Genomic DNA, 15,277 nt, shown 5'->3' with positions numbered 1-15,277 from the left:
CTCTGTGTCTAGCTAAAGGTTTGTAAATGCACCAATCAGCACTCTGTAAAAACACACCAATCAGCGCTCTGTGTCTAGCTAAAGATTTGTAAATGCATCAATCAGCACTCTGTAAAAATGGACCAATCAGCACTCTGTGTTTAGTTAAAGGTTTGTAAATGCATCAATCAGCACTCTGTAAAAATGGACCAATCAGCACTCTGTAAAATGGACCAATCAGCAGGATGTGGGCAGGGCCAAATATGGGAATAAAAGCTGGCCACCCAGAGCCAGCAGCAGCAACCCTCTTGGATCCCCTTCCATGCTGTGGAAGTTTTGTTCTTTCACTCTTCACAGTAAATCCTGCTGCTGCTCACTCTTTGGGTCTATACTACCTTTATGAGCTGTAACACTCACTGTGAAGGTCTGTGGCTTCACTCCTGAAGTCAGTGAGACCATGAACCCACTGGGAGGAACAAACAACTCTGGACACATCACCTTTAAGAGCTGTAACACTCACTCCAAAGGTCTGCGGCTTCACTCCTGAAGTCAAGCAAGACCACAAACCCACTGGAAGGAAGAAACTCTGGACACATCTGAACATCTGAAGGAACAAACTCCAGACACACCATCTTTAAGAACTGTAACACTCACTGTGAGGGTCCACGGCTTCATTCTTGAAGTCAGCGAGATCAAGAACCCACTGGAAGGAACCAGTTCCAGACACAACATCATACTTACTGGTGAAGTACTGAAAGCTTCCTCCCTAAGATCAGGAGCAAGACAAAAATGTCCACTCACCACTTGTATTCAACATTGTACTGGAGATTCCAGTCAGAGCACTTAGTCAAGAAAATTAATAAAGACATACAGATTAGGAGAGAAGAAGTAAAACTCACTATTTGCAGATTATATGATTCAAGGTTGCAGGATATAAAATCAATAACAAATAATGGTTGTATTTCTGTATCAGCAATGAAAAAGCCAAAAATGAAATTAAGAAAACAATTTCATTTACAACAGCATCAAAAAAAGTACAATACTTGGGAATAAATTTTACACAAAAAGAGCAAGATTTGTACACTGAAAACTCCAAAACATTGTTGAAAGAAGTGTAAGAAGACCTAAACAAATTAAGACATCTGTGTCTGTAGGTTAGAAGACTTGATATTGCTAAAATGACAATATTCCCCAAACTGATCTACAGATTCAGCATAATTCCTATCAGAATTCAGCAGATTTCTTTTGCAGAAATTGACAAGCTGGTTCTAAAATTCATATGGAAACTCAAGAGACTCAGAATAGCCAAAGCAATCTTGAAAAAGATAAAGTGGGAGGACCCACGCCTCCTGATTTCAAAACTTGCCACAAAGCAACAGTAATCCAACCAGTTTGGTACTGGCACAAAGACAGACATATAGGTCAGTGAAATAGAATTGAGAGTCTGAAAGAAACCCATATATCTGTGGTCAATTTAATTTTGACAAGGGTGCCAAGCCCATTCAATGGGAAAACAAATGTCTTTTTGACAAATTATGCCAGAACAACTGGACATCCACAATCAAAGAATGAATTTGAACCTACCCTCACTCCATGCACAAAACTTAAAATGGATCAAAGATCTAAATGTAAGAGCTAAAGCTATAAAACTCCTAGAATTTTAAATCGGCCAGGTATGGTGGTTCACACCTATAATCCCAGCACTTTGGGAAGCTGAGATGGGAGAATCACTCGAGCCCAGGAGTTTGAGACCAGCCCAATCAACATAGTGAGATCCCATATCTAAATAAATACATATTTTTAAAAATAAAAGAACAAAAAATGAAAACAATAAATAGCCAGGCATGGTGGCATGTGCCTGTAGTCCCAGCTACTCAGGAGGCTGAGGTGGGAGGATCACCTGAGCCCAAGAAGGTCAAGGCTGCAGTGAGCCAAAGTTGTGCCACTGCACTCCAGCCTGGACAACAGAGTGACACCCTATCTCAAAAAAAGAAAAAGAAAGAAAGAAAATCTTTTTCTCTTAGTGTTCAAATTTGTCACCATTAATATTTCCTTGTACTTATTTAAATTTCCCTGTGGCTATTTCACCTTTTTCATTCCACTTCGTTCTCTTTCTTGATTACCCAGGTTGGTGAACTGTGTATCTTTAAAACTAGTCTTGTCAGAACACTCTTTTAAATTTTTTTTCCACTACCCATCTTTGTTTTCTATGTCATTAATTTAAGTTTTGATCTTTACTTGACTGCTTTCTGGATTCGTCTGGTGTATCTTTTTCTAGTTTCCCAAGGCATTGTGAGGCATTGAGTCAAGGGAAGACAGGAAGTGCTAAATCTCACCAGACACTGGAGAATGAAGGGGTTGCACTGTCATGGTCCTCCCTGCTTTGCCAGGCCGCTGATAATGACAAGGGACTGTGGATGGACTTCACATGAGGAGAGCCCTGCTATGGAATGGCACTCAAGTGCTCTATTTTTCCACCCTCAGCTCTGACATATCTCTGACAGTAGGCAAGTAGACAGGTGGTACTGAGGAGAGAGGTCATTTCTCTTACTGTCTCCTGTCTCTGAAGAGAAGGAGGAAGTAAAAGCTGAAGAACAACAGGAATGAAGTCAGTGGCAAGACCAACCAGTGCCACTGACCAGGCCTGAGGTTTAAAGATTAACCCCCCTACTCTAACCACATGTGCTCTCAATCTATCAAAACTCTTTCTCGTGGACCCCTTAGAGTTGAAAGCCCTTAAAAGGGTCAGAAACTCTTTCTTCGGGGAGCTTGGTTCTTGAGACACAAGTCTGCCAAGATCCCGGCCAAATAAAGCCTCTTCTTTCTTTAAACCAGTGTCTGAGGGGTTTTGTCTGCAGCTCATCCTGCTACAGTACAAGTTCCCCTGGAGTTTATTTCTGACAGAGACCCATCTCTGTGGCAGATGCACCAATCCCTATGTCACAATGCAATTGTGAATTCAGAGCTCTCTCCTCACTCATGTTACTCATGCCAGACCTTGGGAGCAGAGAAATCAGGGCTAATGAACCATCTAAGGACAGGCCATGAGGGTTCGATTTTGTGTAAGAGACATGGCCAGATCTATTAGGTGGACCAGGGGTGGGTGGGTATCTCCCTGGGCTTTACAGGACTTGAGAAAAGAGAGGATGTTAAAGTAGTAATTGTCTTTGTATAGAGCCATAGAAAGAAACAGTCTTAACTCATTTATGTATTTCCCATTTAATTCTGATGACAGACCAAAGGCAATTTAATTTTAATTATAATTGAGGATGTCGAAGAAAGCATTGAATGGAAGACAGTGCAGAAGAAAAAACAGCATAAAGTCAAGGTGAGAAGAATTCCATGTAGTTAAGAGAAATCCAGAACATTTATATCTACATTATGAGGTGTGGGACTTTGCCTCTTATGGATCCAGAGTCTAATTAGGAGTCAACTCAATGTTGGCTCATTTGTCCTCCATCCCCTTCTCAGCCTGGGCTGTCTGGATCTGGGCCTGACTGAGACATTGAGAGTGATTGGAAAGAATGAAAACCATCAAGAAATGCATGAGGCTGAGAGGTGAGAATGTGAGAACTTAGAATTAGAGAGTAGACTGTTCAAAATATGGAAAGACTTGGAGTAGAACATGTGGTCAGGGTATTGAAAATCTACCACAGTATTGAAAAATGGTCGTGGCAGACAGAAATCAGCCTGTAGTGGTTTGGGGCTGGAATTAGCAGAGAATTACCAGCCAGAAGGTTATGAGACCTTTCCAATCCCAGTGTGACTAACAAGGTCCTGCACATGACTAATGCACCCTTCTAGTTATTAATGGTTTTTCCCTTGATCCATGCACTGCAGAGATAGTCTGGAGAAGGACTCTGTGACTCTGAGATTGAGATGATGTGTCCACAGTGGCAGAGGAAGGTCACCATCAGGTCCACTGGCTCCTAGTCAGTGTCCTGCTAACTCCCCTGAACTCTGAGGAAGGGCTGTGCGTTGAGAGAGAAAATCCAGGCTCCTTCCAGGAAGATCCTAGAAGTTAGTGGCAGGAAGTTTTCTGAGTGATCTCTCTTGTCTCTGCCTAGGCAAAACTTAGAATAACAAAAGCAGCTGTAAAGATCCAGGCCTGGTGGCGGGGCACCCTGGTGCGCAGGACACTGCTGCATGCAGCCCTCAGGGCCTGGATAATTCAGTCCTGGTGGCGGATGACGCTGTCCAGGGTGCTGGAGAAGAAACGGCAGGCAGCTCTGATCGCCTACGCAACCAGAGAGAGGGCAGTGATCAAGCTCCAGTCTTTGGTCCGTATGTGGCGCGTCCACTGGCGATACTGCCAGGTGCTCAACGCCATCTACGTCATCCAGGGCCACTGGCAATGCCACAACTGCCAGACCTGCGCTGTCCTCCGGGGCCACTGTGTGGTCACAGCCACTCACCTGCAGTTCCACATTGAGATCATCAACTCCTAAGGGCTGGCAAGAAGGGCACTGTGTCTACTGTCCCTATTAAAGGTCTAACCTGGTCTGGTGTGTCTCACGGGCTCCCCCAGCTAATGAGATTCTTGAGACTTGGACCTTGCTGCTTCCTCTTCTCCCTGGGAAAGAATTTCAGTGAGGCTTGCCCCATGTGTCCATGGACCCTGTTTTGGACTGACAATGGCCATAGGAAGCCCCAGTCTGTCCTGATATATGACAGAGCCAGAAGTCCCAGTTCCCATTCCCAACCTTATTTTCTTCTCACTGGGGGATCTGGGAGGCAACTGGGCTCCATCTTCCTGAAGATTCTGGGCACCGCTGCACATATGGATGGACTACTGGGCTCTGCTATGTCAACCGAGAATCAAGGTCGGCTGGGGTCTGGGATGCCTCAGTTTCCTCTTTGACAAGCACCTAGATGGAATGACAATATTTGGCTGATTCTCCCGGGAGCAATGCAGTGCAGCCCCAGGTGAAGGATAAGAGGCTGGTCTTAGTGGTAGGTGGGGCTGGGGCTAGGCATGCTAATGATTAGGTGGTGACCCTAAGGACTAGTGGAAAACAGAAGTTTACAGAATCTCATCTCTTCTCTATAATTTCCTCACTAGTTCTCCTCTCCCCAAGGGCCATGTGACAAACAGGGCTCCCTCTGATATTACCCCTACCCCTACTTTTATCTCAATTATTGAGATAAATTATTGATTTTATCATTGGTCAAGATGACCCTACAATCTCCTCCATTCTAACCCCAAATAAACCTTTTCTGCTCTTCTCCTCAGCTACTCACTCCCACAGTCATACCAAAACAGTGTTATTCTATGGAACTTCTGTGATGATGGAAATCTCTCTCTATGCTGGCCAATATAGTAGTCACTAGGCACATATGGTTGTGGTGCACCTGAAATGTGCCTAGTGCAACTGAGGAGTTGAAGTTTTTATTTTATTGAATTTAAATTTAAATAATCATTGGACAGTGATGCTCTAGACCTCATCATCACCAATAATTGTACTATTGTTTAAATTGCTTTTTCTAATTTTCCATTCTTTGATTATTCTCTTCTTTCAGTTCACCTTTTCAATAAGCCCAATATTTCTTCAGATATGATAAGGTCTTCCACTTTATTGACACCACCCTTTTTTTACAGACACCACCACTGACATGCTGTTGCATGTTTCCTTACCTAGTGCAGATTCCGTGGTTAATTATCGTCTCTCCCCTGCACTACCTCACTCCCTTGGCCCACTCTCATTCTGCAAACGTGTATGAGATGAAGCCAACCATCTCCCTGTTCCATGCCTACAGAGTAAGGGAACATGGCTGGGACAAAACCAACAACCATGAGGCATGGTCTTCATGTATGTTCATGATCACATATCTCAACTGGACTAATTTCCCAATACATTTCCCTAGTATGTTTGCATTTATATTTTCTGAGTTGAATAATTTACACCACCTCCTCTCCAAATGTTTGTTATTTTGGTTGGAATAAATGGTGTCAGAAATGAAACCTGAAAAAGAACACTATTGGAAGGTATTGGCAATTCTTAGAAGTGGTGTTCAGGACCCACTTGAGCCCTTTGAGCTCTCTGCTTCCAAGGTTTGCCTTTTCTTCCCTGGTGAGTCTTCTCTCAGGCTGAGCCTCCCTCTTTGTAGTATTATTAGATATTATTTGGGATCTGATTTGGATCATGCAGCCTTAATAAAGGACCATACATCTCTCCTTGGATGATAAAAAGACTTTTTGCCTTTTCTGGTAAGTTCTTTCTTGTATAAAGCTGTGTGTCTTTCTGAGTTGAGTACTCTTGGTTTCTACAGAATTTACATTCAGCCTGTGAGGCATGTCTTTTCTGGTTTGTGGAACTCATTTAATATTTTGATCCACATGCATAGGTTACAATTTTTGCAAACACTCTTTTCTTCTTTTGAGGCAGAGTCTCACTCTGTCACCTAGACTGGAGTGCAGTGGTGCGATCTTGCCTCACTGCAAGCTCCACCTCCCAGGTTCACGCCATTCTCCTGCCTCAGCCTCCCGAGTTGCTGGGACTACAGGCGCCCACCACCACACCCAGCCAATTTCTTGTATTTTTAGTAGAGACGGGGTTTCACCACGTTAGCCAGGATGGTCTCCATCTCCTGATCTCGTGATCTGCCCGCCTCGGCCTCCCAAAGTGCTGGGACTACAGGCGTGAGCCACCGCACCCGGCCGCAAACACTCTTATACTGGTTTCTTTTGATTTGATTTGACTCTTTTCTCTTGTTTCTGAAAATCTTCTGAAAGCAAAAACAAACATTCTGGATGGTGAGTGCAGGATGGCTAATTAAAAGCCACTAGGGCAGTCACCACCATCTAAAGCACCAGCCTAAACTCCTGAAGTTCCCTAACAGGATTTATAGAATTTTCTTTGCTCTTGAGAGATTAATAAGAAACAGAGTGGAATTCTCAAGCATTAAGGCATACCAGGTTTTCTGGGACTCCAGCTGGCTGCATACTACAGCCCACTCTTGTGAACATTTAAAAATTGATGAGCAAAATTATTTATTTTTATTTATACTTTTTATTTTTGAGACAGTTTTGCTCTGTTACCCAGGCTGGAGTGCTGTGGCACCATCTCAGCTCACTGCAACCTCTGCCTCTTGGGCTCAAGTGATCCTCCCCTGTCAACCTCCCAAGCAGCTGGGACTACAGGCAAGTGCCACCGCACTCGGCTAATTTTTGTATTTTTGTAGAGATGGGGTTTCACCATGTTGGCCAAACTGCTCTCGAACTCCTGGCCTCAAGTGATCCTCCTGCGTCAGCCTCCCAAAGTGCTAGAATTACAGGCAGGAGCCACCACACCTGGCACCTGATGAGCAAAATTAAATCAGGAAAAATTCAGAACTGAAATGATCAATATTCTAAAAACCTGCAATTGTAAAGTTAACATGTAGAGTCTTCTAAGTTCTCCGTCTGTTTTATTCTACCTACTTTGAATCTGCTGACTTTTCTAGTGGTGTTGAGATAAAACCTACTCCTTATAGCATTCTGGCCAAGATTTTTTTTAAGCCTTAAAGGACTTTCAAATTAATGGCTTTACAAATTATAACAGCTTTATAGTAACCAAAACTTAGACACCTTTTAGAACTATAAATTTAGGGCCAGGCATGGTGGGTCATGCCTGTAATCCCAGCACTTTGAGAGGCCAAGGTGGGCAGATCACCTGAGGTCAGGAGTTTGAGACCAGCCTGGCCAACATGGCAATACCCCGTCTCTACTAAAAATACAAAAATTAGCCGGGAGTGGTAGCAGGCACCTGTAATCCCAGCTACTTGGGATGCTGAAACAGGAGAATCACTTGAACCCAGGAGGTGGAGGTTGCAGTGAGCCAAGATCACACCACTGCACTCCAGCCTGGGCAACAGAGTAAGACTCCATAAAAAAAATAAACAAACAAACAAGCAAAAAACCTATGAATTTAGGTTTGCTGACTAATAATTGCATATGGCCATGGAATGCTTAATTGAAAAATTAGTAAGCTGAAGGAAAAGGTACTAGATAAATATTCATAAAAGTTAGGCTCTCACATCAAACGGGTCAAAATCTTGAGTTCACAGCCATGCTGTGGCATCTCTGTCCAGCATAAAAGGCATAAGGCATCTCTGTCCAGCATAAAAGTTTTACTTTTTCGGCCACAGAGAGGCCAAAGAGAAAAAGCTGGAAAAAAATTGCTAAAGTCTTTCCCCTCCTGCATATGCTCAGGAAACCAGACCAGCAAACAAAAGATAGATTTGTTACTAGTTCAAGACTACTTGGAGATTTTGTTTTCCTTATACAATTCAGCCAGTCTTAGCTAAAATGTAAACATGGAAAATTTAACCCTAAACTTTGAAATTTAAAAAGGACAAAAAGAAGTTAGGGGCGAAAGAAGCTTTTAAAAACCAATCTGCCATGGAAACTGCTTTCCCCAAAAGTTTAGTTCACTGGCTTCATTAGAATACCTATAGGGAAAACAAAGTTAAGCCATATGAGTAGGTTCCTATTTTGTCCGAAATGTAATTTAGATCCAACTGTCTTTTATAAACCAGTGAGCTTGCGTTACTGTCTTGTGAAAAAAATTCTAAAATGAAAGATGTAGATCTCTCTCTCTCTCTCTCTCTCTCTGTCCCCTCTCTCTCTCTCTCTCCTCTCTCTCTCTCTCTCTCTCTGTGTGTGTGTATTTGGATGTGTTTATGTAAGTATACATGTATTGTATGTTATGTCAACATGGTAAAATCTGACATAGTCAAAAATCCCTTACATTTGTTTTATTTAGATTGAATAAGGCAAACAGGAGTGTGTATAAACTATATAGGAATTAACCCACATGCTTTTTAGTTCCCATGACTTAAGTAAATATTTAATAAATAAGCTAATTTTAAAATTATTTGTAAAATTTTAAAATGTGTTCAAAATTGTCAGTATACATTTTTGCCTGGGTTTACTGGTCAATTTTATATTTGTCTCTCAAAGATGTTTAAGGTGTCAGAGTTTGACACAAAAATTACAGAACCATAAACCCAGCCTAAAACAGAATTATCTTTGTTCGTGTAATTTTTTATCAATAAAAACAATTTAATATTGTTGGTTTAGTGAAAATAGCTGTATCTTCTGAATTACCAGCAAAATATCCATATATTTAACTTTAAGTTTTCTACTTAGGTGAATGCCTGATATTCACAGGCTATAAAAATGGTTAACAAGAAAATAATTTGAGATAATGACTAGTTTGTCTAATATTCCATTTCTCATAAGTAACACAGGCAAGCACTAAAAATAAATAAATAATGCAAATATAAGCTAGATAAATGCATATAAATGAACTTTTTATGTAATTTGACATCTTAAAGTTATGTTAAATAATAGATACCCACTAAACATTTGGGTTACTTGCAAATAAGACTAGAAAATACTAAACAAATTGCTGAACATAAATATGAGTTTGTTTTTGGCTTCTTAAATTTTATAGAAAGCCTAAATATATTTTAGCCTCTTAATATACATTTTTAAACTATGGGGAAACATGTTTCTAAAAATTATAAAATGGTTCTCATTTATAAAACACTGACATGTGACAGACAATTCAAAATTTCTTGTTTCTAAAGTTTTCACTACAATTTAAGGTTACTAAGAGTTAAAAATTCTAATTGATGTATAATTGACATGTAAAATGTATCAAAAAAGTAAGATGTGTTTTTGATCAGAAAAATATATAAGAAAAACATTAAAGTATGTTCTTTATTTTAAAATAATTCACCTAATTTTGAAGCTATTTAAAGGTTATTTGAAAATATGAAACAAGATAGAAAGGAAGCAGTGAAGAAAGTTATGGATATGATGATGTAGTTTTGGTAACAAAGGTTAAAAAGAAATGATAATACGTTTGTATAAAAATCTTGTGTGATGTGTTTTTGTCCTAAAGTAAAATCATCAATCATTTAAGAAAGAGGAAGTATAGGCTGGGCATGGTGTCTCACACCTGTAATCCCAGGACTTTGGGAGGTCAAGGTAGGTGGATCACTTGAGGTCAGGAATTTGAGACTAACCTGGCCAGCATGGCAAAATCCCATCTCTACTAAAAATATGAAAAATTATCTTGGCATGGTGGGCACTTGTAATCCCAGCTACTCAGAAGGCTGAGGCAGGATAATCGCTTGAACCCAGGAGGCAGAGGTACAGTGAGCCAAGATCATGCCACTACACTACACTCCACCCTGGGTAACAGAACAAGACTCCAAAAAAAGAAAAAGAAAAGAAAAGAGAAGGAAAAAAAAGAAAAGAGGACATATAGAACGGAGCAGACAGTTCAAGTATGTCATCAGTGGTCTCAGTAAGTCATAAAAAGCTTAATGAAAGAGAATTTATTAACAGAATTTTGTGTGTAGTTGACTGTAATTAGAAGGGAATTATTTATGTCCTTCTAAAGGTTAAGCTTCAATATTAAAAGTACACTAACACAAAACTAAAAAATATGGTTCCCAATGTTACAATAACAAGGTTTTCTTAAAGTATTAACTTGCTCTTAGTAAAATTGCAAGAAAGACCCTAGGCTGTATTGCAGAAATGTGACTTTGGCTCACTGCAGCCTCAAACTCCTGGACTCAAGTGATCCTCCCATCTCAGCCTCCCGAGTAACGGGGACTACAGGCACATGCCCCGACACCCAGTTAATTTTTTTATTTTTGTAGGGATGGGCTCTCACCATGTTGCCCAGGCTGGTCTCAAACTCTTGGGCTCAAGCAGTCCTCCCACTTCAGCCTCTCAAAATTCTTGGATTATCGGCATGAGGCACTGGACCTGGCCTGACATTTTCCTTTTTAATACTGAAATGTGTCTTTAACAGTCATCTCCTAAACTACAGTTTCTATTACTTCCTGATATGTAGTTAAATTCCCTACTTTCAGGTTGGAAACGCTGTACACCATTTTTACATACAAAATGGTAATTTCATTTATTGAGGTAAAATTTTTCTTTTTGAAGCTTCTCAAATTTATATCTCAGAAGTTCAATTTTTGCTGTTCTTCAATGCACAGGGTTTACAGGTCATACACCATCGCCTTTCAGTCTCCTCCCCCTGAAAATGTGTATCTTTTTGCTTGGATGGGGTGATAACTCTCTTCTTCAATCTTTTTACCAACTCCTGTGATTTTTTCCTCCAGTTCTAACTCTATTGATATGGCCTGATGCTGAAATATTTATCTTGAAGGTCTAGAAAAGCAATGTTTTCCTTGAGTATAGCTTCATTCTCTACTTTTGTCTTTTCTTAATGTGTCTGAATTTTTCTATGTAACCAGGACACTTCTCATACTGTTGCTAAGAGCCATGTATTTTCCTGCTCAAGGTACTAGTTTCCTTGTTTATATTCCCCTATAATAGTGTAAACTCATAACCCTGAACACCCTCTTCCTATGTCTGATTAAATTCAAGTACCATTTTATCAGGTTGATTTCTAGACTCTCTAAATGGGCTTCCTGGAAAGAAAAGCAATTACCAAGAGATGTGAAGGACCTCTTAAAGGAGAACTACAAACCACTGATCAACGAAATAAAAGAGGACACAAACAAATGGAAGAACATTCCATACTCATGGACAGGAAAAATCAATATTGTGAAAATGGCCATACTGCTCAAGGTAATTTATAGATTCAATACCATTCTCATGAAGCTACCAATGACTTTCTTCACAGAATTGGAAAAAACTACTTCAAAGTTCATATGGAACCAAAAAAAGCCCACATAGCCATGACAATCCTAAACAAAAAGAACAAAGCTGGAGGCATCATACTACCTGATTTTAAACTATACTACAAGGCTCCTGTAACCAAAATAGCATGCTACTGGTACAAAAACAGATACATAGACCAATGGAACAGAACAGAGGCCTCAGAAATCACACTGCACATCTACAACTATCTGATCTTTGACAAACCTGACAAAAACAAGAAATGGGGAAAGGATTACCTATTTAATAAATGGTGCTGGGAAAACTGGCTAGCCATATGAAGAAAGCTGAAACTGGATCCCTTCCTTACACCTCATACAAACATTAACTCAAACTGGATTAAAGATTTAAATGTTAGACCTAAAGCCATAAAAACCCTAGAAGAAAACCTAGGCAATATCATTCAGGACATAGGCATGGGCAAGGACTTCATGACTAAAACACCAAAAGCAATGGTAACAGAAGTCAAAATAGACAAATAGGATCTAATTAAACTAAAGAGCTTCTGCATGGCAAAAGAAACTACCATCAGAGTGGATGGGCAATATACAGAATGGGAGAAAATGTTTCCAATCTACCCATCTGACAAACGGCTAATATCCAGAATCTACAAAGACCTTAAACAAATTTACAAAAAAAACACAAACAACCCCATCAAAAAGTGGGCAAAGGATATGAACAGACACATCTCAAAAGAAGACATTTATGCAGCCAACAGACATACGAAAAAATGCTCATCATCACTGGTCATCAGAGAAATGCAAATCAAGACCACAGTGAGATGCCATCTCACAACAGGTGGAATAGCGATCATTAAAAAGTCAGGAAACAACAGATGCTGGAGAGGATATGGAGAAATAGGAATGCTTTTACACTGTTGGTGGGAGTGTAAATTAGTTCAACCATTGTGGAAGACAGTGTGGTGACTCCTCAATGGTATTTCACCCAGCGATCCCATTACTGGGTATATACCCAAAGGATTATAAATCATGCTACTGTAAAGACACATGCACATGTATGTTTATTGCAGCACTATTCACAATAGCAAGGACTTGGAACCAACCCAAATGTCTATCAATGATAGACTGGATTAAGAAAATGTGGCACATATCCACCATGGAATACTATGCAGCCATAAAAAAGGATGAGTTCCTGTCCTTTGCAGGGACATGGATGAAGCTGGAAACCATCATTCTCAGCAAACTATCACAAGGACAAAAAATGAAACACCGAATGTTCTCAGTCATAGGTGGGAATTGAACAATGAGAACACTTGGACACAGGTTGGGGAACATCACACACCAGGGCTTGTCAGGGGTGAGGGACTGGGGGAGGGATAGCTTTAGGAGAAATTCCTAATGTAAATGACGAGTTGATGGGTGCAGCAAACCAACATGACACACGTATACATATGTAACAAATCCACACATTGCGCACACGTACCCTAGAAGTTAAAGTATAATAAGAAAAGAAAAGCAGGGCCAGGCACGGTGGCTCACACCTGTAATCCAGCACTTTGGGAGGCTGAGGTGGGTGGATCACGAGGTCAGGAGATGGAGACCATCCTGGCTAACACTGTGAAACCCCATCTCTACTAAAAATACAAAAAATTAGCCAGGCGTGGTGGCAGGCAACTGTAGTCTCAGCTACTCAGGAGGCTGAGGCAGGAGAATGGCGAGAACCTAGGAGGTAGAGCTTGCACTGAGCAGAGGCCGCCACTGCACTCCAGCCTGGGTTACGGAACGAAACTCTGTCAAAAAGAAAAAAAGAAAAAAAAAAGCAATTACACTAAAGGAGGTGTTTTTGGGTTTTGTTTGTTTGTTTGTTTGTTTGTTTTACCTTTTTGATAACTCACCTTAAAAAATGAAGATTTTATGTTTTATCAAGATAATTCCTGAGTTGTCTTCATTATGTTTCTGATTTAAGGAAACTGAGCTTTAAAAGGATTGAAGTTTCTATATCCATGTAACACATTGTACTGCTTTTGAAGTCTTTTGATGATCACTCTGGTTAAATGAATGACCCTTATTTTACAGTGACCTGTGATTTTGTTTTATTAAAGTGTTTTGAATCTTCTGACATCTTTGGCAGGTTTCTCCAGAATCAAAACCTAAACTAAATCTTTTTTTTAACTGAGTAGTTTAACTTTATTGTTGAATTATTCCAAATGTATTCATGGTGTTTATAAATGATATATATGATATACATCCACAAGGATCTAATCTTTATACATTAGATTTTTACTATATCCCATATATGTATACAGTTTTACTATATCCCTTATGCATATACATATCCCTTACACATATACATTTTTACTATATCCTATACATGTTATCCAAATAATATACTCCAGTGAATTCTTTATATTCGTGGATATGTTGATATTTCTATCCAAAGAATCACCAAGTATTTATTTATTTAAATAAAAACACTAATTGCTTATTAAAAAAATAGACATTAATTAGAGTAAATCTTTAGCCACTGGTATTTTTTCAGAAGGAATGATTCTAGAAAGATGTGTAAATTTCTAGATAGCTAAAGGTTAACCCCCTATTCCTGGATTTACTTGTTTTAAACAAAATTGCTGGAAATCTTTTTAAATAACTTTCTTGCTTGCTTTCTTAAACAAATAGCACATTGAACTTAATGCAAACATTTCTCATTAAATCCAAGGAATCTTTGAACTTTGTTTACTGTGAAGCACTAAAGCTTCTGCAATAGATAGTAAAATAGATAGAATGGAAAACGCATCCAAATGGTCATGATGCTTGAAACATGTAGAAAACGGTTTAATTCTGGTCTTTCTCAGTGGTTGATTTTTTTCCTTAATTTGTATTTTTTTACATAATAGTCACACATATTAGTGGGGTACATGGGATTTTTTGATGCAGGCATATAATGTATAGTGACCCAATCTGAGTAATCGGGGTATCCATCACCTCAAGAATTTATCATTTATTTGTGTTAGGAACATTCTAATTCCACTCTTTCAGCGATTTTTAAATATACAACCGATTGTTGTTAACTACAGTCACCTTATTATGCTTCTGAATGCTAGATCTTATTCATCCTATCTAGCTGCATTTTTGCACCCATTAACTATCCTCACTCAACCTCTCTCCACCTCCATTAATTGCCCAGACTCTAATAATCATTATTCTACTCTCTATCACCATGAGTTCAATTTTTTATATATATTTACCTCCCATGTATGAGCAAGAACATGAGAAATTTGTCTCTCTGTGCCTGGTTCATTTCACTTAATGCCCTCCAGTTTTCTCCATGTGACTGTAAGTGACAGAAATTCATTCTTTTCTATGGCTGAATCATATTCCATTGTGTATAGGTATAACATTTTTATCCTAAGTTAAGCTTTTTTTTTTTTTTTTTGCTTTTTTTGTATTTTTTTAATACTTTCAATTCTAGGGTACATGTGCACAACGTGCAGGTTTGTTACATAGGTATACATGTGCCATGTTGGGTTGCCACACCCATCAACTCGTCATTTACATTAGGTATTTCTCCTAACACTATCCCTCCCCCAGTCTCCTGCCCCCCAACAGGCCCCATTGTGTGATGTTCCCCTTCCTGTGTCCATGTGTTCTC

General features: G+C 39.6%; 1 protein-coding gene across 1 annotated transcript; it reads left to right on the top strand.

The window, feature by feature from the left end:
* The first annotated feature begins 2,985 nt into the window (after positions 1-2,985).
* IQCF2 (IQ motif containing F2) lies at positions 2,986-4,481 on the top strand. Its single transcript, XM_011986269.1, has 3 exons — positions 2,986-3,041; positions 3,215-3,307; positions 4,047-4,481. Exons 1-3 carry the CDS (start codon positions 3,024-3,026, stop codon positions 4,425-4,427), a joined length of 492 nt encoding a protein of 163 aa, XP_011841659.1. The 5' UTR covers positions 2,986-3,023; the 3' UTR covers positions 4,428-4,481.
* The last annotated feature ends 10,796 nt before the right edge of the window (positions 4,482-15,277 follow it).

This window comes from Mandrillus leucophaeus, unplaced genomic scaffold (assembly GCF_000951045.1).
Source record: "Mandrillus leucophaeus isolate KB7577 unplaced genomic scaffold, Mleu.le_1.0 Scaffold296, whole genome shotgun sequence".
In the NCBI taxonomy this organism is placed as follows: domain Eukaryota; kingdom Metazoa; phylum Chordata; class Mammalia; order Primates; family Cercopithecidae; genus Mandrillus; species Mandrillus leucophaeus.
Note: the sequence above shows the minus strand (reverse complement) of the source record. Positions and strands in the feature narration are given on the sequence as shown.